This window comes from Nicotiana tomentosiformis, chromosome 7 (assembly GCF_000390325.3).
Source record: "Nicotiana tomentosiformis chromosome 7, ASM39032v3, whole genome shotgun sequence".
Taxonomy (NCBI): Eukaryota; Viridiplantae; Streptophyta; class Magnoliopsida; order Solanales; family Solanaceae; genus Nicotiana; species Nicotiana tomentosiformis.
The window spans coordinates 113,140,749-113,167,488 of NC_090818.1; the positions used below are offsets into that span (position 1 = coordinate 113,140,749).

The 26,740-nt window shown below is 37.7% G+C and overlaps 3 protein-coding genes and 1 non-coding gene across 4 annotated transcripts; 2 read left to right on the forward strand and 2 right to left on the reverse strand.

Moving 5' to 3' along the window:
- Positions 1–5,973: 5,973 nt before the first annotated feature.
- On the reverse strand, positions 5,974–11,378 carry LOC104105003 (5-oxoprolinase 1). Its single transcript, XM_009613233.4, has 2 exons — positions 11,156–11,378; positions 5,974–10,095 (listed from the first exon to the last, which is right to left on the reverse strand). The coding sequence occupies exon 2, from the start codon at positions 10,025–10,027 to the stop codon at positions 6,218–6,220; it is 3,810 nt and encodes a 1,269-aa protein (XP_009611528.1). The 5' UTR covers positions 10,028–10,095; positions 11,156–11,378; the 3' UTR covers positions 5,974–6,217.
- Positions 11,379–18,500: 7,122 nt separating this feature from the next.
- TRNAH-GUG (transfer RNA histidin (anticodon GUG)) lies at positions 18,501–18,572 on the forward strand. The gene has a single exon. It is a non-coding gene; the product is annotated as a tRNA-His (tRNA).
- Positions 18,573–18,726: 154 nt separating this feature from the next.
- Positions 18,727–20,716, forward strand: LOC104105005 (dolichyl-diphosphooligosaccharide--protein glycosyltransferase subunit 4A-like). Its single transcript, XM_018773731.3, has 2 exons — positions 18,727–18,752; positions 20,389–20,716. The coding sequence occupies exon 2, from the start codon at positions 20,389–20,391 to the stop codon at positions 20,500–20,502; it is 114 nt and encodes a 37-aa protein (XP_018629247.1). The 5' UTR covers positions 18,727–18,752; the 3' UTR covers positions 20,503–20,716.
- A 183-nt stretch (positions 20,717–20,899) lies between these two features.
- On the reverse strand, positions 20,900–26,414 carry LOC104105004 (uncharacterized). Its single transcript, XM_009613234.4, has 3 exons — positions 25,427–26,414; positions 23,289–23,456; positions 20,900–22,705 (listed from the first exon to the last, which is right to left on the reverse strand). The coding sequence occupies exons 1-3, from the start codon at positions 25,979–25,981 to the stop codon at positions 21,044–21,046; spliced, it is 2,385 nt and encodes a 794-aa protein (XP_009611529.1). The 5' UTR covers positions 25,982–26,414; the 3' UTR covers positions 20,900–21,043.
- Between the last annotated feature and the right edge of the window lie 326 nt (positions 26,415–26,740).

Genomic DNA, 26,740 nt, shown 5'->3' on the forward strand with positions numbered 1-26,740 from the left:
TTTCATGAATTGTACAGGATTAAAATACCTACGTAAGGTGAATCACATTGGGATGCTATGAAATACGATTATGGAAGTATGGTGAAAAATCACTTCAAATGTTCCTTGATGCAACGTGAGCCCTAGTGATTACGCAAGAGGTCAAGTTATCAGTGGTAGATTATGGATCAACATTAAGTTGAATCAACAATGGATGGGTAAAAGTTACAAAGTATGAGATGAAATTAGGCCATCAGTCTTAAGATGAACAGTAATGAAGAAGCATTAAAATACTTAGCTTTATGCATATAGGATGAGCAATAAGAGTGACTTGGAGTTTGGTAACAGACCTCAGTAACAGTAAACCGAATTAAAAGTTATGGTATAGTATGACCTACTTAGATGTAGTAAAGCCATAGATGCCCAGAGGTACAACTTGTCATAATTCTGTATATGTTCACAAAGTGAGGCCTAGAGATTGGCTAAAAGCTAGAGGGAAGAGGAGGGAAGGGTCGCATAGGCGCACATACAAAGTCAGAGTCGCACAAGTTGCATGATAGAATGTAGCAACAGTTACGAGATTGAAAGAATTCCGACCACAAGTCATGGTGTGAGAAAGAGGCCTAAAGGGGGGAAGCCCTGGCCTTTGGATTTACTTACAAAATAGTTGCCTAGATGGCAAGGAGAGTATTAAAGTATTCGGAAGACATAGGTTATGAAAATGATAAGTGCATCAGTCAACATTCGAGGACGAATGTTCCAAAGGGGGGAATGATGTTATACCCCATATTTTCGTACGTGGAAGTACGCCATAAGTAAATTGATAAAAGCTCGGAAATGAGATGTTACATCCCGCATTTTCATACGTTAAAGTTTCGTCGTAAGTTAATCGACATAGACTTGGGAATAAGATTATTTTTGAGGTTATAAGCATGTATGTTATTTATAACATGCGATAAATAAGTGTCGTGGAGGTTAAAGGGTAATCGAATCAAAGAAAATAAGTTTCGTTGAAGGTTGTCAATTTGGGATAAAATACGGTCCGGGTTATAATACCTAGTATTTATGGACTAGTGCCATATAAGGTACCACATGACTATGATAGCAAGGTGTATGAGGTATGTTAAAAGTGAGTAGTATTTTAAGTAATTTGAGATAATTCTTAATTATGTGAATAATTGAATAATTATGGATTTTTAGTGGGAGATTAATTAAATCTTTGGATAAATCAAAAACCCCACGTGGCAGCAAGCCACCCAAAGCTTTGTGACTCTTAAGTCATCATGGGCTATGTGGCAAGATTAAGTCATTTGGATTATGTGGTTAAGCCACCACATAAAGTGGGACCCACATCCATATATAAGATATCTCAAATTCATGAACAAGCTACTTAAGTAACGTTAAAGCCATTCTAATATGCATATACATATTATATATCATATAAGCAATGCAAGACCTTCACCAATTCAAATCAACGTGAGAATTTTAGCATCTTCAACAAGATTTCATGGCAATTCAACAAGATTTCAAAGCATCTTAAGCAACGTGAGATTTTGCAATTATAAGAGAGTACGATGCAATCTTTATCAAGAATATCATACGGATTTTTCCCTACTTTGATCCGCCATTATGTGTTTTGTCGCAATCGACGTGTGTTAGAGGGATTTTCAAGAGAATCAACTCAGGTATGTTAAGGCTATCCCTTCTTTATTTTTGGCATGATCCAAATAATATAAATAAAACGAGCAAAATACGCAACTTTCATAAATGACTTTATTCATAGAAATACTAGGGGTGTCTATATTCTTGATTCCCCATGTGAATTATTATTATATCTTATGTTCATGGGTCTCAGAAAAATACGTAGTTGATAAAGTTTATCCGAAAGGCATATTGATTTTTATGACACTCCAAGAAATCCTATTAACGTATTTCTTATGCATTTCATGCATTTATACTTGTATATTGGACCTATGACCAGATGGCGTTATATACGCGTATATTATATGTATATGGTATATGGGAAAAGGTTATGGCGTTATATACGCCCCACCACATAATCAACTGGTATACGTTGATGATTTGCCCACATTGGCCGAGATAATATGGTGGGATTCCCTCAGAGGCTTGATGATGTTATGAACGCATATACCTAAGCATGGTATGCCATTTATACACATATGCATGACGTTGTAAATATTAATGATTCACAGAGTTATTCGGACTTACATGTCGAGTCTTTTACTCCATGTTTCTCTCATGCCTATTATTTACTGATTTTTATTCCTTACATACTCGGTACATTATTTGTACAGACGTCCCTTTTGCCTGGGGACGCTGTGTTTCATGCCCGCAGGTCCCAATAGACAGGTCGAGAGTCCTCCAAGTAGGCTATTAGCTCAGCGAAATGTGTTGGTGTGCTCCATTTGCTCCGGAGTTGCTTGTTTGGTCAGTATGATTTAGACGTGTATTGTTTGGTATGGCGGGGCTATGTCCCGACCTTTATGACAATTATATACTCTTAGAGGCTTGTAAAAAGATGTCATGTGTACGGATACTTGTATGGCCTTGTCAGCCTATGTGTTGAGTTTATAAATAATCATGGTGGCCTTATAGGCCCGTATGTCATGTGTATAAGTAAGTATTTCATGTTGTATTCTACTTGTCTCACGGCAGCCCCTCCAGCTCAGTTATCTATGATAGTATGATACGTTATGTTGGTACTCGGTTGAGTAAAGTATTGGGTGCCCGTCGCAGCCCATTGGTTTGTGTCGTGACAAAAGTTACGTCATTTCTACATCTAGATCCTCGAATAAGATAATATGAATTTGAAGTTCATAAAAAGATAATTCATCTGCAATATATTGCAAAGCATGCAAGATGCATTTGTTGACCCAAAGAAAGTAACTATATTCTCACTGAAAATGCTCCTATTAAGTCCTAGAAGGACAAAGTCTATGGTACGCTTAAAGCAAATAGACAAATCGGTTTCAAATAAACTTCTTAATAAAGAATATGAGAAAATGATCAAAATGATCATTATAAAGGAGGCAAGTGATCTAGAAGATCACATGACATAATATTTCATAAATTCTCAGGAGATGTTCAGGTACCTGAAAATATAAATGACGAAATCTCTATGTTATGTCTTTATGAAAAAATATTGGAACCGATATAAAATGTTCGTCGACGACATCTATCATAGCACTAAGTATAGATGAGGACCTCAAGTCTGTCAAATACATGCACAAAAATATTGGCCAAATAGAAGAGACACAATTCAAATAGAATTGGTTTCATATGAAAGACATGAAGTTTTGGACATATAGTTCAAATACTTAAAAGTATAAAGTCAATGGTGTGTGCAATCACTTTATCTATCTTATATGTATAGCATGACATTAAAACTTGATATGCATCTAAAGTCCATTCATATGGCTTATTTGACTATACTTATATGATGATCCCTGAAGGATTTCAATTGCTTGAAGCATATACAATTCTTGATCTTGAAGTACCACATGCTCAGTGCAATTTATGCACAAATGTATCTTGCTATAACTAAAAGCATAATAATGTGATAGCGATAATTATTTTTGCCACTATGGAGATATTGAAAAAGTCATTCCATGACATTATATGAAGATATTATATATCTATCAAGAATGATGATTTCAAGGTGCAATATATTCATTCAAGTTAATATGGATGATTTGTTTATCAAATCTCTACCAACGACCTTTTGAAGATGGTGCACAAGATTGAAATGTGAAGGCTCAAGGATGTGAATTGATAAGCTCATCGGGGGGAGTTAATACACGTTGTACTCTTTTTCCCTTGCAAGGTTTTATTCCACTGGGTTTTCCTTGCAGGATTTTTAACGAGGTAACCAAAAGACGTATTGTTAGATATGTGTACTCTTTTCCTTCACTAGAATTTTTCTCACTGTGTTTTATTCTAGATAAGATTTTAACGAGGCACATTATCTATTGAATAGACATTCAAGGGTGAGTGTTATAAATATAATTATATTTAAGGTGAATGTCTATATTTTAGAGAGATTTTAGGGATTTTACTTGGTGGCTAAGTCACTCTTTCTCTATAAATAGAGGAGTCTTATTCCATTGTAATTAATCCCAAATCAATAAGAATTCTCTCTCCCTATTTTTCTCTGTAATATTCTTCTTCCTCTTTTATTGTTTCATAACAAGATACAATTTATAACACCGTGAATAAATGGGGGTTATGGATTTTAAAAGCCACAACCTAAGAAGTAATTTATAACACATTAAATAATTGGGGGTTATGGACTTGAAAAGTCACTACCTTCAATAAAGAGGCGTGAGATATGGATGTAGACTTTTAAAATAAGATAAATGGTTTGAAAAGGGGAAAAATAAAAAAAAATGAGAAAAAAGATAAATAGGATTCCTACGAAATATGCCACATCATCTTTCCAATTCTCTCTATATATATATATATATATATATATATATATATATATATATATATATATATATATATATATATATAGATAGATAGATGTTGTTCTCTTCTTTTCCTTATGGGAAAATGTCTAAAATTGCACCTGTACTATCTCAAAATTGCTAAATACTCCCTTTATTCTACTTTATGTGAACTTATTATTATTTGAGGAGTAAACTAAAACTTTCATTTATTATGTTTTTTTACAATAATTTTTAAATGTTTGATTTATTAGTTATTATAACTTATAGTATATATATATAAACTTTGTTTCAAAAAATTTAATCGATTTGACCATCATACTCCAACAAGATTTATATAAACCGGAACAAAGGGAGTAGTATTATTCGTGATTTGGATCAATTTATACCTTTGTGTTATCGAATAATCTTGTATTTATCGTTGTCGTTAACGAATCTCCAACTTAAAATAAGCGGTCACTCAATTTTACATGTCAAAATAATTCGAGGAAAAAGGTTTAAATTTAGACATCTATTTTTTGTTATGGTTTAAAGTTACTCCTGTTATACTTTTAGTTGGAAATCCGTTAAGGATCAAGAAAAAAAATAGATTTCTTTTGTAATGGCAGGATAAAATTAAACCCAAAGTATAACGGATGACAAAATTACTCAATTTCGAATAATATAGGAAATAATTAGATTCTTCACCTTTTTTTTCTTTTTAGTGTTTCAAACAAATTTAGTATGTACATTTATTGTTTTAAATTATTTTCTAAATAGCACTTTCCATATTTAATTACTTTTAAAATTTCTGAAGCTCTGGAATGGAACTAGTTTCATTTTCTTGATTGCTACAAGATTAACAGAAAATTCATATGATTTGGAAGAATGTACCATTTTAATATTCGGTAAGAGTAGTATAAGATCTTGTTTGAATTTAGAAAACTAACCGCAAAATCTTGCACCCTAGTTATATCACTTGTCACTTATCAAGTACTCCTAGTAAAGCTTCAAAGCCACACCAAGTTCTAATGGCACACATTTCTCAGTATGTTTAAGGAGAAGAAAGAGGCAAAGAGCCTTTGTCCAGTTGCCAGTGAAAAAAAACTAACTCAGCACCTAATATCTTCACCAAACAAATAAATACAGGATAAGTTTGCACATAAATTTTCCATCCCTGTTAATTAATATACATTCCCACCTCGTTCTATCACATAACCATAAGAAGTTGATATAATTTGATGCAAATACCATCTACGAGTATGTATTTTCCAAGAAAGTTGGCTTCTGCATTAAGAAGGGGAACATTGGCGTAACTGGTAAAGTTACTATCATATGACCAGGAGGTCGAAGGTTCAAGCCGTGAAAACAGCCTCTTGCAGAAATGCAAGGTAAGGCTGCGTACAATAGACCCTTGTGATCCGGCTCTTCCCGGACCCTGCGCATAGAGTAAGCTTAGTGCACCGGGCTGCCCTTTGGCTTCTGCATTAAAACTTGGAAGCAAACAAGAGGGGTACTTTCTCCCCATGTTACAAATAGAGGCCATGGATGGACCAAAGCTATTATAAGTAGAACATATTCTGTGACCAGCAATTATTATCTATTCGGAAACATGAAATTATTGAAATCATACATCTTTAAAATAGGGGAAGAACCAAGCATTCTCATATGCACCATACAGAAAAAAGGAAGTTTATGCCTCATTTCCCTTATTATTGTTATCCCTTCTTCTCCTTTGTGGATGTTTGGGTGGCATGGAAGGTATTTGCAGTAGAAGTTTTGCTTTGTATTCATCATTTTGAACCCCAGCCACCTCCTCCTGGTGTCAAAATCTGAAGTATTTCCCCAGCCTGCACCTCGATTGTGTTTTTACCACCAACATACACCTTCCTTTTATCTTTCGTGACGAGGAAATTAGCACCTCGAGCCCCATCTTTTCCACCCATCAGCCCCCTCGGTGCATGCACACGCCTTTCTGATAGGATGCTCACAATGACCGGCCGCCTGAATTCAATCTCCCTGATAATGCCATCACCTCCTTTATGTTGTCCAGCACCTCCACTATTCTCTCTTATTCCAAACTTATGCAATATAACTGGGTATCTTTGCTCAAAGATCTCTGGATCTGTCATTCGGGTGTTGGTCATGTGACACTGGACTGCACTCGTCCCATCCCAAGTAGGACCAGCTCCACTTCCACCTCCAATTGTTTCATAGTAACCAAAAGTGTCATCCCCAAAGGTTAAATTATTCATGCAACCCTGTGAGCAGGCACAAGCTTGGAATGCAGTAAGAACGACGTCAGTTATCCTCTGTGACGTAAGGACATTACCACCCACCACTGCAGCCTTGTCACTTGGAGAGAGAAATGAACCAGGAGGTATATAAATCTTTACAGGAGCCAAGCAACCTTGATTGAGAGGGATATCAACGTTCACCAAACAGCGTACGCAGTAAATGACTGCAGCAGCTGTCACTGCCTCTGGGGCATTCCAATTACCATAAACTTCTGGGCTGGTTCCGGAGAAATCAAAAAATGCTTCTCCCTTCATAGAATCTATAGTAAGCTTTAAGTGTATGGTAGACCCATCATCCATGTAATCTTCCTCTTCAATAGTCACTACGCCTTCCTTTCCGGACATTTTTGCTTCAGAAGAAACTCTCGCGGCAACAGATTTAAGCATTTCTCTCACTGCTTCTTCAGCATTAGCCTGAACATAGTTCATGTATGCTTGGACAGTTTCCAGACCATATTGCTCAATAAGCTCGTTGATAAGGGTAATTCCTCTCTGATTTGCAGCTACTTGTGCATGAAGGTCAGACAAATTATCTTGAAGCCTGCGCGTTCCTGGAATGTTATGAGTTGATTCCTCAGAACAAGGGTAACGAAGAAGTTTGGTGATTCCTTCTTCTTGAAAAGTTCCCTTCTCAACAAGCTTGAATGCTTTTATTGCTGCTCCTTCCTCCCATATGAACTTTGAGAAAGGCGGCATACTTCCAGGAGTAATACCTCCAATCTCTGCATGATGCCCTCTACTTGCAACAAAGAATATCAATCTACCTTTGTTAAAAACAGGTGTAATTACAGTTATATCAGGCAGGTGGCTACCACCAGCAGAAGGATGATTGGCAACTAAAACATCTCCCTCATTTAGATTATCACCCCAGTGCTTCAGCTGCCACCGAACAGTGCTCGACATAGCCCCCAAGTGCACAGGAACATGGGGTGCATTTGCCACAAGCCCACCATCAGGGCCAAAAAGTGCGCAAGAAAAGTCTAGCCGCTCTTTAATATTTGTTGATATAGAAGTCCTCTGCAAGGTGCGCCCCATCTGTTCAGCTATTCCCATAAACCGGTTGTTGAAAATTGAGAGCTGCACAACATCTGCAACTTTTTCATCTACTTTTGCAGTATTGGAAGCCGACTCGATCTCTATTTTAATGTTGCCATATTTTGTAATAATGGCCTTGCAGTTGGGCTCAACAATGACAGTGCTATTGCCATTCATGATAATTGCTGGGCCAGGAACAACATTCCCATATGACAGATTTTCAAGCTTAAATAAAGGAGTGTCATTCCATCCATTCCCAAAGTATACTTTGTAGTGACTTTCAATTTTAGGGGCACCAGGGGAAGAATCTAGGGCTCGAGGCTTCAGTATGTTAGTGACTCCAACACCGCGAACCCTAACATCACATATAACTATATTCCTGTTTTGAAGTTTAAATCCGTACTCCCGCTGGAATAACTTGACAAATTCGGCAGCATAATCAGGAGGTGACCCATCATCATTGGTTGGTCTCTTTACCATGATTGCGGTGTCTGTTCCCTCATACCTTAAGTTTAAGTATGTTTCGCTGGTGATACTTTCTTCTCTGAATCCTTGCTCCTGCAGCTTATCCATCACCTGCTTCAGCAAGATAGTTTCTCTGCGAGAAGCTTCAATCACAGAATCAGGGCCATAAACAGCAGAATACGGCTCTTGCGCATCTTCTACCACATCAGCTAACCCCATACCATATGCACTTAAGATTCCACATAACCTGTGAATAAGAACTTCCTTCATTCCAAGTGATCTAGCAATGGCACAGGCATGTTGAGGACCTGCACCTCCGAAGCAAGCAAGAGCATGGTGGCTTGTTTCATGACCCTTCATTTCTGTCAATTGCCGTATTGGGCGGCACATGGTCTCATTGGCAACATTCACAAAACCTTGTGCAATCTCCTCTACCGTCATGTCCCTTGCAGATGAATCCTGGCTCTTTCTGTAGGAATTGATTTGCCTCGCAAGTTTTTCAAACTCTTCCCTCGTAGCATCAATGTCTAATGGCTGGTCCTCATTGGGACCAAAAATGGACGGGAAAAAATCAGGAATGACATATCCTAAGATAAGATTTGCATCTGTAACTGAGAGTTGCCCGCCTTTCCGGTAACAAACTGGTCCTGGGTGTGCACCCACTGAATCTGGTCCCACCCGGAAAGAACCAAACTGAAATTTTAACTTTGATCCACCGCCAGCAGCGACTGTGTTTACATCGAGCTGAGGTGCTTGAATTATTGCACCAGCAACCTGGGTTTCTATAACTTGTTCATAGGTACCAGCATATCGGCTGACATCAGTAGAGGTACCACCCATGTCAAAACCGATTAGGGCCTTGTCTGTTTCAATCCCAAAGAGTGTCTGAGAGTAACCAACTACACCACCAGCAGGACCTGACAAAATTGCTTTGTGGCCTGAAAATCTATGTTCTGGTGCAAGCCCTCCATCCGACTGCATAAATAAAACATTCAACTTTCCTAGGCCTTCATCAAATTTGGACATGAAACCTGACAAGTATTCTTTAATAACAGGAGTCAAATATGCATCTACACTTGCTGTAAATCCTCGAGGAACAGCTCGGACCATAGGAGTCAAAGCAGATGATATAGATACATGCCTGAAGCCCAAACTAAGAGCTAACTTTTCCAGAAGTATTTCATGCTGGGGAAAAGTATAAGAGTGGAGCAAAACCACAGCTAAGCAACTAATACCCCTTTGCAGCAAAGCATTCAGCAAAGGTTTCAGAGCTTCCTCATCGAGTGGCTTTACAACCTTGACAAGCTCGCCTGAAACACCTTGAACAAGTGATGCAGAAGAGTCTAAATTTACTCCTCCCTCCTTATCAAGAACAAGCTCAACTCTCTCATCAACCTCTACAACCTCCTCATAAAGATTTGATGGTTTTGATACAGTGAGGTCAAATATATGCGGACGAGCCTGATTACCAATCTGGAGCAAATCCCTAAAGCCTCGAGTGACACAGAGTGCAATTCTCTCCCCTTTCCTCTCCAACAATGCATTTGTTGCCACGGTTGTACCCATCCTCACCCATTCGATCTTATCAGTAGGAATTTTCGAACTACGGGGAATTTTCTTTCCAGTAAATTCCTCCAAAATCCTCCTTATTCCTTCAACTGGAGCATCATCATAATTAGAAGGATCAACTGACAACAACTTCATGACTCGGCCTTCAGATTTTCCAGGAATTTCTGCATAGACATCAGTAAAAGTGCCCCCTCTGTCGATACAAAATTTAAGTTTTCCTTCACTTTGACTCCCCATTGCTCAACTACAGGTATTGCAAGAAATGACTCGATTATACAAGAAATTGCAATAACCTGGTAGATTACCTGTTAAATAAAGTGAAAAAGGATTTGGTCACAAAAATGATAAACTCAATTACCCAAGGAGTTATAGGAGCAAAATAAACACAGTATCACCGCAGACTATGCACCACAAGATATTGCAGACAAGAGGAGCATCAAACACTACACTGGAAGGGAAAAGATAAATATATTCATGTGATGTAATGTTGATATTGTCGCATCTAATGATCAATAAAGCCATCAACCAATAACAAGAAAATGCACAAGAACAAAGAGCATCAAACACTATCAATGTAGGGATAAGCTGTTGCATTAAAGTGCTTGAGCATCAATATCCTAGCTTCTGAGAATCAAAAAAACAAGCAGCCCAGAAACAAGAAACTGCTAACAAAAACAAAAAAGAAACAACAAAAAGGAGCATCAAAATTATAACTTTTTACCATGAAGAGCATTAAACACTACAACTAAGGGAGAACTGAGAAGAAGCCATGGATAATATGGTTATCCGACGATTAACCCATTTTTTATCCGTATTAAATATGGGTCGGGTCGGATAATTTATCCGTTTTAGACCGGTCCCATATCCGACCCGACCTGCCCGTTTGCCACCCCTAGTGGGAGGTACCCAAAAGAATGGCCTGAGGTGTGCGGAAGCTGGAGTATTGATATTATTCCTTCTAAGAATAAAAAAAGCAAGCAACCCAAAAACAAGAAATTGCCTAAGCAAGAAGGCATCATCAATACTATAATTGAAAGAAAAAGAATATGCACTCAAGTACTTGAGTTTTGAATATCTTGAATCTGACAATCAATGAAGCAAGCAAATCCTAAACAAGAGAACAAACAAACAAAATCAACATATGGGTTTGCATCTATTCAAGTGCTTAAGTGTTCATATATGAGAGCCAATAAAGCAAGCAACCCAAAAACAAGAGACTGGCCAAACAAAATTAATAGATGGGTCTAAAATACTAAGCTTTTAATTGCAAAAGAGATCCACAATACATCAATATATTGACAAATCTCAATCATATTCCCAGATATAAAACGAGACAATTATTACGGATATATAAGCAAAAGGTACCTTATAGCAGAAACTCTTAAGTCAAATAGGGTATCAAATTGATGAGCTCATAATGCGGCGTCAAATTAAAAGAGAAGCTGATTTTTTCTCAATCTACAAATCCATTGCTAGATAAATGATTCAACTGTTTGCTGATCAGCTGATGACTAGGATTGAAATATGAAAAAAAAACTGATATTCTGTACGAAACTTCGCGGAAAATTGAGTGTCAAACGGCGTACGTGCGTTAGTGATGATGAGGAAAAGGCATATAAAGGACGAGGATTTTGCTAACAAAGCTACTTATTCTTCCCTATCTTTTTTTTATTAATTTTAAAATGCAAATGGCATCCAAGTTGTTTGGATTTTATTTGTTTGGGAAAGAAATAGTTTAAGAAAACGAAGTTAAAAGGAGAAAAAAATAATTAAAGATTGAAAACGATTAAAAATCTTTATTGGCAAAAAAAAAGGGTTGTTCTGATTTTGGAAAACAGTCCTTTAACATTTTCTCTTTGTTCGCTTACGGAAACAAAAAAACTTATTTTTTGGTTTGTTTTCGTTTGGAAAACCAATAGGTACAATTTGGTAAAATTTTACCTTTGTTTATATCAAGTTAATAGAAACATGATATGTATTTGTACATTTGCTTTTATCGCTTAAACACTTAACTAATACTCCCTCTGATCCACTTTAAGTGATATTTTTGTCTTTTTTTTTTGTAGTCCACAATATTTAACTTTTTCAGATATCAAGAAGAAATTAATTTCTTCTTTCCAAAGTTTCACTTGGATTAAAGTGCCTATAAGTAGTTTGTTATATTTCCAATAAGCAAATTAAGGTTAATATGGTCAATTTCATTATTAATTAATGCTAAAAAGTAAATTTCTTAATATGTATGAAAATAATCAAAAAAATCACTTAAAGTGAACCGGAGGGAGTACATGTTTTTACTTTATTAAACCACTTAATCATAATAACAACCTAGTAAAATCCCACAAGTGGGGTCTTGGGAGGGTAGAGTGTACGCAGACCTTACTCTTACTCTAGGAGGAGTAGAGAAGCCGTTTCCGATAGACTCTCGGCTAAAAAAAACCACTTAACCATGACAAGTTAAATTAATTTGGTGTAAACACCTAATGCGGTCAAGTATTTATCTTACATTTTCCTTCGGTCATGTTCTTTTATTTGCGTCTTCGCAACTTTACATGACAAATGAAACCCCTAATAAAAAATACAAAATAAGCAAAGATCGGCCCCAAGGGAGAAGTAGCCTCGAAGCGATGAAGGGTGTGGTCGAAGAGTCAGCAAAGATCAAGGGCGTGAAGTCACTGTAGTTCAAGGTCGAGGTCGAGCATCTTAGACAGAGTTATAATGGCTAGTTCTAAGATAAGACGTAAAAGAGAATATTTTAGTGGATATTCTATGCACATGTATTATTAGGGTTTCTAGGAATATGTTCCTATAGATAATAAATTGTGTCGAGAAAATTAAATAAAGATCGAAAAATATTGCAACAATCGTAGTATTTGATTTTAAATAATTTGAGTGTACAATCTCTATGAATCCTCTAATTCTTCTTTTCAATAGTAAATAAATTCAAGGCCCTCTGAGCTTGATCTTGAATCTATATTTGTTTCCACGAACGATAATTTTGAATTCAACTAGTACGAACTTTGATTTGAACTCGTACTCCTTGACTCTTGACTTGCTCTTCGTTCTTGAGCTTGAACTTGATTTCTTGAACTTAAACTTGATTGCTTGAAGCTTGAAACTTGTAGAGTAATTTGCGGCGTTTGATCCACGAGCTCTCTCTTGATTCTTGTTATAACTTCCGATCCCTTTTCTGGGTTATGAAAACCCCTATTTATAGTTGTGGAAGGGAGGAGTTGTGATAAGAACAAACTCTTTCCGACCAATCAAATTGAAGTGTGACATGACCGTATTTGATTGGCCAGAACATGTCACTTGCACACGTGGCGTGATTTCATTGGCCTTTTAATGTGACTTGGCATGCCTTGGCATTTTGACACATGGCATGATCCCATTGGCTCTTCCGTTTGACTTGGCGTGCCACGTCATTTGACACATGTCACCAAACAGGGCCTCTAGGAAGATGATATCTTGGGCTTAATGAAGTGGGCCCATCACTTTAGCCCAATTAAATGGGCTAGCCCAATGGATTAAGACTTATTTATTTAATCCATATATGTTGGACTTATATAACTAATCTAATTATATGGCCCAATAAATTTATTTGAACTAATATATCTTGAATTTAAAATATAGTCCAAATTACTTTGCGAACATTCACTCGACTACTAAGCCTACGGGCTACTTTCATTTCGAGTTCGAGTAAACACTCACTCGATCATTATGCCTACGAGCTATATTACGTCGAGTTCGAATCATTCACTCGACGACTAAGCTTATGGGCTGTATTTATTTCGAGTTCGAGCAAGCACTCACTCGACCATTATACCTACAGGCTACATTACTTCGAGTTCGAATCATTCACTCGACTACTAAGCCTACAGGCTACTTTCATTTCGAGTTCGAGCAAACACTCACTCGACTATTATGCCTACGGGCTACATTACTTCGAGTTCGAAACATTCACTCGACTACTAAGCCTTCGGGCTACTTTCATTTCGAGTTCGAACAAACACTCACTCGACCATTATGCCTACGGGCTACACTACGTCGAGTTCAAATTATTCACTCGACTACTAAGCCTATGAGCTACATTTATTTCGAGTTCGAGCAAGCACTCACTCGACCATTGCGCCTATGGGCTACATTACTTCGAGTTCGAATCATTCACTCGACGACTAAGCCTACGTGCTACTTTTATTTTGAGTTCGAGCAAGCACTCACTCGACCATTATGCCTACGTGCTACATTACTTCGAGTACGAATCATTCACTCGATGACTAAGCCTACGGGCTACTTTTATTTCGAGTTCGAGCAAGCACTCACTCGACCATTATGCCTACGGGCTATACTTTTTCGAGCTCGAATCATTGACTCAACTAATAAGCCTAAGGGCTACATCACTTCAAGTTTGAATAAGCGCTCGCTCGATTATAGAGGCTACGAAGCAAGTCGGCAAAAAAGGGATATTTCTATATACAAAATTGTTTACATAATTGATTATACTGTAAAAAATTAAGGACTAAGCTTCCTGGTCATCCCCAGAAGCGGTTTCTTCTCTATCGGGCTCCCCTCATTCTCGGATTCGCTCTTACTCCCATCATCATCATCATTGTCATCATCATCGTCATCGGAAACCAAGTCTTCATCATCGACTTCAAGTTCTTTGGCCCTTTTTATCTCTTCAGAGAGGTCAAAACCACGAGCATGGATCTCCTAGAGGGTTTCCCTCCGAGATCGGCACTTAACAAGTTCAACGACCCAATGTGCTCGAGTATCGGCGGTCTCGACTACCTCTCTTGCTTAGACCTGGGCAGCGTTAGCATTGTCCCGATAGACGGCCACGAGTGCATCCGCATCGGTCTTTGCCTTTTCGGCATCAGATTCGGCCTTGGCAAGTACAGAGGCCAACCGAGCCTCGAGCTCCTCTATTCTTCATGCTTGAACCAGACATTTTTCCTTCATTCTCTGAAGTTGGGTTTCAGCCGATGATAACTGGGCTCGAGCAGTTTCTTTCTCTGCAGCAAAGCGGTCCATACCTTCTTTCCACTACAAAGACTCTACTTTTATCACGTCGACCTCCTCACGAAGCTTCCCGATCATCTCAATTTTTTGCTGCAACTGTGAGACCAAAAAATTAGCCATCGTTCTGGTATCAATCCCATAGGATTTTAAAAGTATCATTACCTGCTCAGACAGATCGGTCTGATCTCGGTAAGCCTTGGCCAACTCAGCTCGGAGGTCTTTTATTTCCTCTTCCCTTTGCCCTAAGAGAAGTTTTATGGAGTTCCTCTCATCAGTAACCCGCTGAAGGTCGGCCTCGTATCGACGCAGCTCGTTTTAGGACCGAGAACATGCCTCTCGATGAACTGCCGCTGCCTACAAAGATACAAAAAATGAAGTTAGAAACGAAAAGTAAGCATAAAGGTAGTACCGACAAAATAATTTTAAAACTTACCTGATTCAAAGCCTGCTGCACCCCGTGAAAAAGACCTGATTTATCACTAGTACCGACAACATCCTCGATACCGGTAAACAAGTCATGAAAGGGATCCTCTCCATCATGAGGCCTGTCTAGATAGAGGGCCCCCAAAGATTGGGCTTCCCGAATCACCTATGCGGAAAAAGCGGGAAATGTGGGCGAATCTTCGATTGCTGCTGCCCCAAATGAATCACTTGGAGAATTCTCTTCGGTTCGAAGGGATTCAAGAGGGGGCCCTTCAGACATATCCCCCATCTGTTGGCTCCGATAGGATGCGTCTTCGATCTCCGACAACTCAGGGACTCCGCCCGAATTTTTCTCCGGTATACCCTCAGCTCGAGGCGGAGCCTCATGAAGCATCATCGATCCAGCTGCCGATGGGGAATCAGCTGTTCTCTTCGTTCGGGCCGCCAGCGCGGACCCATTATTTTCTTTTTCTTCTTCTTCTTCTTCTTCTTCTTCATTATCTCCATCCCATAGATGCAGAACTGATTTCACGGTCAAAGGAATGACATTCTTGTTCGGCTTACGATCTGTCCTCTTCTTTGGTTTTGGATCTTCGGGAACGGAGGCTCTTTTCTTTTTATTTTCCTTCACCGGCTTTGGGATAGTGGCCAAAGTTTCTTCCTCGACGGACAAGGGCCTCAAAACCGCATCTTTTCCCAAACCTGCATATAGAAATTTTTATTAAAATATTTGGAAGTCATCTCGTTCGAATTATCAAAGAGTACGAGAAAGAGGCTTACCGTGATTTTTGGCCTCCTACCGACCCTTTGATAAATCACACCATGAGCGCTCGACGTATGTGGAGGTCGAAACAAGAGCTCGTACCCAATCGGGAACTGCTCCGGGCATCCAGAAAACCGATGCATCACAAAAAGAAGAGTATCGATGAGAAAAGAAATAAAAGAACAAAATAGAAGGAAGTAACAGCAGGATCACACTTACGTTTCATATTCCACTCCTCGGAAAAGGGCATCTTTTTTGTTGGAATCAGGTCCGAAGTCCTCACTCGAACGAACTTGCCCATCCAGCCCCGATCCCTATCCTCGTCAATGCTCGAGAACATAGCCTTGGTATCCCGATGCTGAAGTTTTATTAGCCCTCCTTGAAAAAGTCGAGGACGGTATAATCGGATAAGATGGTCGAGGGTGAACGACATCCCCTCGATTTTGTTCACAAAGTATCAGATCAAGATAACGATCCGCCAAAAAGAATGATGGACCTGGCCTAGGGTTATTTGGTATTGACGAAAGAAATCAATAATAACGGAATCGAGGGGACCTAACGTGAAAGTGTAAGTATACACATTCAAAAACCCTTTTCACATAAGTGGTGATATCTTCGTCAGAAGTAGGAATTATTATTTCTTTTCTATCCCAATTGCAATCTTTCTTTAGTTGTTTGAGGTGCTTTTCGGTTATCGAACACATGTACCTCGATACTGGCTCACATCGGCCAGGGATCGATGAGGCTTTATCGACCTTAAAATCAGAAGTAAGAACACACGCCCCGGGAACGCACTCCTCAAACTGTGGTTCTGCCGGTGTTTCATCGGCGATACACTGTGAAGATGAAGCCTTCTCTTTCTGAGAAATGTTTTGTGACGTTTTCGCTATTTTCGAATTCAAAGGTGAGGAGTCGAAGAAAGTGACAAAGATTTGGTAAAATTGAGGGGGGGGGGGGTTTGCAAATAGAAATCACAGATTTGCGGGTAAGCCAGAGAATACGAAAAAGGACTTGAGAAATTTGGAAGATTGAAAAGGTAAAAGTAGTAAATGATAAAAGAAAGGGTTATTTATAGGTTTAAGTGATAGCGGTTCAGTATCAGCGGTGGCCGAGCACCGTCTGACATGCATTAAATGCCTGAAAAGACTAAATAGACGGGACAGATATCATGTGCGTCATGATAGATCCCGATGTAGACGTCAGCTTATAATCCGATCGAACCGTCGAAAAATCATATTGTTTCTCACCACATTCTTCCTGAGAAACGGGGGGACTATCTGTATACGGTCGAAATAGATTTCGGCCTTCGTACGTCTGATCGAGTTCGAAAGATAATCGATCGAAGTGAGACCCCGAGATGGGTTCCGAAGATGGTACAAACAAGCTTCGAATCCGAAGGGCTGATCAATGTCGAGTTCGATATCATTGTCAAGCTCGGATCCAAATCGAACTATGATGCAGAGTAAAGCTATCAAGCTTATGATCTAGAGACCGACCAACATTGACCCCGAATAAATTCGAGAGCTCGAGTCAGAATCGAGCTCGAGCCAAGATCGAGAGCTCGAGTCAGAATCAAGCTCAAACCAAGATCGAGAGCTCGAGTCAAGATCGAGCTCGCAGACAAAAGCCGTTGCAATCCCACTAGAGAGAATCGTGGCAGGAATTGTGGAAAAGCTGATTTATCGTGGATCTCCCACTGAGCATTTTAAATTATGTTTAGAGCAAGACCCCCTACTATAAAAGAGCATGGTTATCATTTCTGTAAAGGCAAGTTTTTTCATGCTTACATTGTAATCAAAACAATAGATTCTCCCATAGTAAAGATTCCACTTGTTTAGTCCTAAAATTCATCTTCCTTACAACCTTATCTATTTTGCATTCTTTGCAATCCATACTTATATTTCTATTTATCCTTATAATTTGTATTAAGTTGCGCCACATATCCTTAGAACTACGTACAAATTCAACTCCATCCATTTTTCGGGTAAACACAGTCTTTGATAGACTTTTTTTGATAGAAAAGTTTTCCGTTTGTTGTACCTCACCCAGCGTAGTGCCTGCTTCTTCAAGATGTTTTCTGGCTTTGAAAATCTTCTGCACCATTCTTAGGTGCAGTGTCCCAGATATTTGATGATACATTACAACAACAATAACAACCCAGTAAAATCTCACAAGTGGGATCTGGGGAGGGTAGAGTATACGTAGACCTTACCCCTACTCCAAAGGGATAGATGTACTATTTTCGAAAGACCTTGAATCAAAAAGACAAAAATAAACAATAGATCAGTGCCACATATATATTTGATGATACATTATTTGTTTTATTTTAAAAAGTCCAACATATAGGGTCAAGCCGAAAATTGAGAATAATCAAACTAATCAGAGACTGAACTCTTAAAAGCCGATTGAAACTGAGAATTGCTGCACCCAACGTCCCAATACACTAAACAAGGTAATGATAAAATGTTTTAGTTAAATTTTGGTTTCTGCACCCAATACCAACAAGTGGCTGTAGTTTAGTGGTGAGAATTCCACGTTGTGGCCGTGGAGACCTGGGCTCGAATCCCAGCAGCCACATTCAATTTTTATTTTTCAAGTTACCACCTTCTGAGAAACGACGACGTACGATTACCACCCACCCACGTCAACGGTAGGTTAAATAGACCCAACGTCTCCCAAAAGAGATGAAAATCGAGATCGTAGCTGTCAGGCTTCTTCGAATTTTACACCAATTCTCCGTTTCGTCTTAGTATCACTGTAAGTTCTTTGTTCTTTTTTCATAGCAAATCAAATAATTTCATTATCTCTCGATCTATACTGCATTTTCTTTATGCTTGAATCCTCCTGTTTTCCCTCAAAATTTATCCAGTTTCAATTTTGTCTACTTATTTATTGAGCATATTCTGAGATGCTATTTTTGTTGAATATTTGTATTCCTTAGATGATTTGTTGGTTATATATTGCAATTAATGTTTGATCTTTTGTTTCATGCTGTTTGGATTGTTATTCACGGATAAATTAAGTGTGGCGTCTCTGTTAATTCCATAAGGAATGCCATATAAATGTCAAATGTATATGCTAAAAACGAGAATTGTTAAAAAGGAAGTTTTATTCATAATTGAATGAATTATGTAGAAGAAAAAGAACATAAATTCAAAGGTAGAATCAGTAGATTTGGAGTTGTAGAAGAACTAGATTGTGAATCAAGGATTCTGAAGGGTATGAAGATAATGGTTAAAAAGGAAGTTTTATTAAATTCAAAGAATTGTCAAAAATGAAGTTTTATTCATCTGGAATGATCCTAATTACAGCTAAAATCAAATGGTATCAAAACTGGTGTATAGTTTTTAATCTTATGAATTAGAAATCCATAGGATTAAATCCCTCCATCCAAATAGGTCCTGAGAGTATTCCAAACCCTTATGTTTTGTACTAAAAGAAATGAAGGTATAAGAATAGGGACTATTTAGAAGAAGAGAAAAGAAAGAAGAGGAAGAGGGAAGGGGAGTATTAAGTGGAGTACTTGTTTTATGATTGATTGGGAAAGAGAAAAGAGGAAAGTGTAATGTGACACTAACACCTAAATGTGGTTTGTTCATTAGCCTAGAGTTGTTTTTAAGACTTTACAAACAGCTTCATTAAAGGATGTTTCAGACTTTATTTGAGGGAAGGGGAAGGAAAAGAAAGAATAGGAGAAGAGGGGACTAAGCTTAACCTTTTGCTGTTGGATTGACTTTTTTAGGAACAGAAAGTAAGGGAGAAGAAAAGAGAAGATAAGGTCATGTACCTAAAAATAAAGAGCTGGCATGTGTTCTTTGAATCCAGCTTTGCAAGTCTCTGGCCTTTGCTGGCATCTTGGTGCTTAGGCACTCATTGGCCACAAGATAATACGCTGTTACGCCAATCATGGATATCTCTAGTCTTTTCTTTCCTTATTGTTCTCCATGTAAAATGAGTGCTCAGTGTGTTGGTGCGTTTGTTTTTTTGCCACTGTTTTCTATATTGCCTGTCTCATTTTGGCGCTTTACTATGTCGCCTTTTGTGTCTGGTAGAGTCTGTTGAACAGCTTGGCTGACTAATTACCTAGCCATATAATGTCTTTTAGATTATTAAAGAGCAGGTGTTATTTGGAGCTGCTTAAAACTTTTAAGTATGAATGCTAAAGTTGGAGTTGTTAAGTATTTTAGATCGTGCCAAAGGAAAAAAACTCAACAACAGTCTACATGATGTTCAAACTTAAATAAGAAGTAGATTAGAATAGCTGGTCACTTTATATTGACTATCCTTCTCTTTGTACTAGCTTTTTTAGAGTGTTATTGTCCACATATTGAGTGACAAGTATGGTTGGTTGATTTGTCTGATATTTTGGTTCTTTTGTGCATGAATGTTACAGATGATTGACGACCAGGACCTGGGCTTCTTCGCCAACTTTCTTGGTATCTTTATCTTTGTGCTGGTGGTTGCTTATCATTATGTGATGGCAGACCCAAAATATGAAGGCAATTGAAAGTTGTTTCTTTAGAATTAGCCTCGGCAACCATAGTTATGCTCATTTACCTTTGGCATCTTTATATGTTAGATGAATGAACTTTGATGTGGCATAAACATTTTCTTCTGAGCATGGAGTTGTATCTTGACTGCTTCTAATCGAAAACTATTGATCAGTGTATGGCTTCACAGGATTATCGAATGGAGTAAAGGATTTACATCTTTTCCTTTTCCACCATTGCTTTAATGTTTTAGAAGTTTTTCCTGTTAAAAGCAAAAGATATTGTTGTTTCTGTAATTTGCTTTGTCGCTTCTTTCAGGTTTGCCTTGATCGAAAAACGTTTCTTACACGAAGTCAGAGGTATAGAAGATTCGGAATAACATGTTATCTTTGAATTTTAAGGGGAATTAAAATGGGAAAAGAAAAAGCAAAATAACTATAGATGATAAAATGCTAAAACCCCTATTTTAGATCTACAGCTTTATGCTTTTTGGTTTTTAAGGCTACTAAACTTGGCTCTATAGGATTTGCTACTAACTCAAAGAAAACTGGTAGATTTTTATGAACAAATTGGTTCACCCAGAGGATCTTCCCATCTCACCAAATCTTTTATCCCTCTGTCAATGTCTCTTACTTCTCTCTCCAAAAAGCTCATGCAAAATTCTAAAGAACACAAAAAACCAACAATGGTTTCTCTAAGCTCTATACCTGCAATGTCCCTTACTTTACCACAAACTTCCCTTGAGTGTTCTAGGAAAGAACTTAAAACCATCTCCATCTCCTCATCATTTGTAGAAGAAATGATACACTCATTTGGACACGACGAATTCCCTTCTTCAAGATCATTCAAGATATTCTGCTCTGGTTGGATTTGAGAAGCTTTTAACAGTCTGTTAGAAATGGTTTTCTCAAAGCAGCTCACTGCAGAGCTTAGGGCATTCTTGAGATGCTGTAAGTCCTTGTTTATATATTGTTGAAGCTCTTTTCTATCAGGATAATAGCTATCGAACGCTTGTGAGAGGAATTCGATATCATAGGCCATGAAAAACAGAACATCTGCCATTGTTGACAAAGATTTTTGGAGCTTCTGGTAGCAAGAAATTGGAAAAGGAGAAAACCAGAAACTAGGTTCCAACACTGCATCTTTAATGAACTTTTCCAAATCTTGGACTTGAGATTTCAGATTCTTTTGCTTCTCCATTAACGCCTTTTGCCTTGAATCAACAATCATGTGTTCAGTGCAATCTTTGAGTGTTCCTTGGATCAGATAGAGATGCTTTTTAACTAAAGTGGCTGAGCTTGTTGGCTGCATAATAAGCTCAACAACGACGAAACATGCTAGTCCAATGAAGGCCTCAGTGAGTCTATAAATGGCGAATTCACTAGGTGGACCATAACTCTTTCTTCCCAAAATTAGTAGTGAACCTATTACTGCTGCTGTTCCCCCTGCTTGAGTGAACATCCTACTATGCCTTAGAAATGTTGTGAAAATAATCCAAGGTAGGAGGGACAAGAACCTTATATGCGCGGCTTTTTGAAAAATAGTGCAGCCAAGTACACCATAGACTGATCCTATGGCTGTTCCTTGTGCTCTAGCATTTGCTTCTGTGAAAATTGCTTGTTTTCCTGTAACAAAACTGAGTGCTATTGTTAGGCCTGACCAATATCCATTTTCTGTATTAAACAGCAGACCAAGTAGCACGGCCAGCCCTAATGAAAATGAACACTTAAACGCGAATACCACCATTCTTTCGTTGATCATTGGCACAGTCCAATTGATGCAGACTCGTTTGCAGCACGAGTTGTTACTACTTTCCATTGTTTCTCTTGATCTTTGGTCAGTAATAGGCGTGATCGTGTCAGAATCACTCGTACACATTTTTAAACAAGATAAGAAGAAATGTGCTGGCTGATCTAGTTTGGTTGGTAAAATTGGTTCATGGGGTAGCCTAGAAGACCTTTTCTCAAACTCCCCTTCTGTCACTGAATTTTGTGGTAAAATGGATCTATCTTGCCCCATTTTATCACCAAGAAACATCAGAACATTATGTGAGACTTTAAAGAGCTCATCATCTATCATTCTGGTGAGGAATGAAGGGTAAGAAGTTAAGGCCATTTCCATTCCTTTCATTGAAACTTCCATGTTTTGCAAACCATGTCCTGGATCTGTGAAGTAGGGAATCAAGAATCTCAGCCAAGGTTTCTCCCATTGCAAACCTTCCTGCTCAAATTAGGAGGGTATTTTAGATTATGAACAAGAATGGGTTAATTTCACATATGGTCAGTAAATTGTATCCACCATAACTATGAAGTCACAAACCTAACTGAACTTTACTCATTATAACAGTAACCTGACAAGATTCTTCCGCTAAAACAGTAAAGTCATCTTGATCGGTAGGTTTTGTCGTTACGGTTAGTACAGTTTGACGACTTTACCGTTATAATGGGTAAAATTCAGCTACTTTAATGTGGTGACTAAAATTTTTATTTTATTTTATTATTATAATAGGTAAATTTAGTAGTTTTACGCTATGTTACGCGGGCTCTCCAAAATGTTGCCACACCCGTATTGGATCCTCCAAAAATACACTACTTTTGGAAGATTCGACACGAACCCGACAACATTTTGGGAGCGTCCGAGCAACATAGGTTTTACGTTATAGTGGGTAAACTTAGTGCCAAAAATAATTTTATGACTTTACTGTTATGGTGGATACAATTTAGTGATCATACGTGAAATTAACCCAAACAAGAACCGATGAATTCAAAGATTGAGAAGTTTTTTAGGGATCTCATGAGCTTACCTCCAAGAATTTGATAGTCTCAAGAAGCTTAGTTCCTGTATCAGCAGAGGGCTTTGCCTGAGATATTAGTTCCATGGCTATCTGATCATCTTGAGTATGGATTGCTTTCAAATATAAATTTATTCTCTTTGAAGCATTTTCTGCATAAATTTTGTATAGGTTTCTCACCTGTTGGCAATGTTATTCACAATATTAGCAATAGTATCATGTGTTTAATCATAAATATGCAGTACTAAATTAAATTAGGACATTTACTATGATCTTAGAAAACTATTTAGTCGTTTAGTTACCAGACAATAAGTAGGATAGGCCACAGATACGAGAAAAAGGAAATTATTACCAGACAACATGTTATTTCTTTTGATTCCTTTGTCTTATTATCTTGCTATTGATACGGCTTTTCTTTCATAGCTTTTTCATTACTGTATTTCTTTTTGAAATTGCTATGACTGTACTTTGCTTGAGCCGGGGGTCTATGGAAACAACCTCTCTACCTTCGCAAGGTAGGGGTAAGGTTGCATATACACTACCCTCTCCAGTCCGCACTTGTGAGATTATACTAAATTTATTATTGTTATTGTTGTATGATATGAAAATCTAACACGTTGTTCTATAATAGTAACAGGGCAGAAATCAGAATGATGTTATAAATTCTATTATTAAAACATTGAATGAAGTAGGCAACAACTATATGTTACTGACCCTACATATTTACTCCTAAATGGTTAGAAAGGTATTTCTAATGTGGAAATTCAATTCCCCTTACGTTTACAATTTTGCTCAAACAGACTGGAAACATCTGTGATGTTTATGGACCATAGAAGAGAACCATACCAAGCACATAATCAATCAATTTGCCATAGGAATAAGGGCACTTCTATCTACCACAAACTAATGCAGTATGCATATATATGTCAAGTTTAACATCAAGAATTTTACTATTAGGCGTTTAGACATAAGAATTGTAAAATTCCGGAAAAAAGTGAAAAAAATTTTCAAGTGAAAATAGTGTTTGAAAGTTAGAGTTGTGTTTGGACATGAATATAATTTTGGGTTATTTTTGAATTTTTTTGAGTGATTTGAAAATTTTGAAAAACACCCTTTTGGAGTGTTTCAAATTTTCGAAAAATTTCGAAATTCGTTTTCAAGTGAAAATTAAAAATTTTATGAACAAACACCGATTTCGAAAAAAAGAAAATTTTTTTGTATGGCCAAACAGCGATTGAAACGGAAAAGGAGGTCGACAATTGTGTTTGGACGTAGGTTTCACTTGGAGAAAGAATTAGTAGAATTTTTGTGAGTGAAACTGAAACGGCCATCATTTCACTCAAAGTAATCCTCAAAGCAAGTTTTTTCAACTTCAAGTTCTTCATATCAAATTGAAATTAAAACAATTGATAAAATTATAAAACAAATATTGATTTGCAAATACTGTATTTCCATACGCCAAATGGACGTTTCCTAGAAGATCCAAATTACTACATCAGTGTCTTGATCGACCAAGTTTACACTGAAACATCGATCATCTTTCCTTTTCAACTTAAGGATTTTCTAAAGAGAAACATATTACTAATACTAGACAAACTAAACCATTGAGCAAATTTAAAAATATACCTAAATGGCGATTTTACGGTTAAAACAAGTGATAATTTGCTTGACTTTTCAACATGAGCTGTAAACTTCGGTTACATCGAAACTATAAAAACAATTTGAATGGTCAATATGGTACATATTAAAAGAAGTTTAATATCTACTATATGTTAATGGTATGAAAAGTATTTACAAAATCAAGTAACTTAAAAGATAATTGTACGTAACTTTACTTAATATTACTCAATATATATTGCTTAGTAACCTAAAATAAATAGTTAATAGGTAAAATAATATTAAAGGAGTAAAAGATTCACTACTCTATCGATATATATAACTTAAATCTAATTAAGTATATCAGTTTCTATCAAATATCCATATTTAAAGATCTTTATTTTTCAATCAACCAAAATGGTCGTCGTGCAAAATTAGATTTAGCAGTTTGAAAAGCTACGCTAAAAGATAACCACGTATAACCGTTCAGAGAAGATAGAACCTTGATAGGGCTATGGTAATATTTTGAAACTTGATTGAAGTTTGATGCATACCTCATGATAAGCTAGCCAGGGATAGGGCAACAACAGAGCTAAGATAGAAGCCACAGCTCCAAGACCAGTGCTAGAAGCAATTCTAAGAGGGTGCAATACAGCAGAATTGACATAAACCCCATGAATAACAACATCAACGTACACTATAACAAGCTGTCCAAAAGCAATTCTCTTACACATCAAGTTCGTACTCTCCGGCAACGCCACCAAAAACGCGCTTACCGCCACCATTAAGGCGGCTACTTCCGGCGAGAAATCGTCGGTAGTGACATAGCCATGTAGCCATAAGCCTAGCATGGAAAGAGGCATGACTTGAAGTGTGGCAAGACATGCATGCCAACATCCTCTTAAGGCATGGCCTAAAGTGGCATCGGATACTATGAATATAGATGTAACGTAAGAAAAGGAAGGAAATGCTAGTTGCTTCGCAAGTGAAGGTGGACTATATAGGGTGACACAACCCACTATGGTGCATGCTAAGGCGGTACGAATGGCGGAGTGTAGCCTCATCCACCACATGGCACGTGCTCGTTTCGCCACCATGGTAGTTGCCATGATAGTAATAAGACGACTACTTTCTGCACGCCACTAAATTAAATGGCTAATTAGAAGATTCCACCGCTTATCAATCAACAAAGATGATTACTTTGTTTGTGCCACTAAACAACTATATGGACATTCACCTGCTAGTTACAAGACGACTACTCGTTGCACGCCACTGAATATGACTATATGGACATGATTCACTTGCTAGCAACAAGATGACTACTTTCTCAGAGCCACTAAACAACTTTAGGGACACTCATTTACTACCAACAAGATGACTATTCTTTGCACGTCACAAAATATGGCTATATGGACATGCACGATAAATTTATGCTATGGTTCAGGAAGGTATTTTGTGAATAACAAGAGGAAAATAGGATGAATTTATGTAATTAGCAGGCTCAGTAGTTTATTGAATAGAGAATGGTTTTGTAATTTTTGGTTAGTGACAAAGTAGAAGTGGTCCTCTAGGCTTGAGCAGGGAGAAGTATTTATAGAAGCTAGACTGTCACACTCGTACATATGGATATCCAACTTTTTAGCTCAGTTAAAGAGTAAAATATTGCTCAGAGAATAAATTACTTCTAATACTAAAAAGGTATCAGATGTTTAATTAACAACCTTGAGATGTAAGCATATGTTCCTGATCTTAATTAGGGGAATATTCATTTTAATTATCTCAACTACTTAGGGTATCTTTAATGGAAGGACAAAGAATATAAAGAAAAAGTGAAGTTAAACTTTTCCTTTATTCCTTTTTCTTCGATT

Bases quoted from the DNA above. Each gene is read 5' to 3' on its own strand.
- LOC104105003 (XM_009613233.4), bottom strand. From the start codon at position 10,027: ATGGGGAGTCAAAGTGAAGGAAAACTTAAATTTTGTATCGACAGAGGG.
- LOC104105004 (XM_009613234.4), bottom strand. From the start codon at position 25,981: ATGGCAACTACCATGGTGGCGAAACGAGCACGTGCCATGTGGTGGATG. The intron at 23,457-25,426 runs GTATGCATCAAA...CATTGCCAACAG, and splicing joins CCTGGCTAGCTTATCATGAG to GTGAGAAACCTATACAAAAT. The intron at 22,706-23,288 runs GTAAGCTCATGA...TAATTTGAGCAG, and splicing joins AGACTATCAAATTCTTGGAG to GAAGGTTTGCAATGGGAGAA.
- LOC104105005 (XM_018773731.3), top strand. From the start codon at position 20,389: ATGATTGACGACCAGGACCTGGGCTTCTTCGCCAACTTTCTTGGTATC.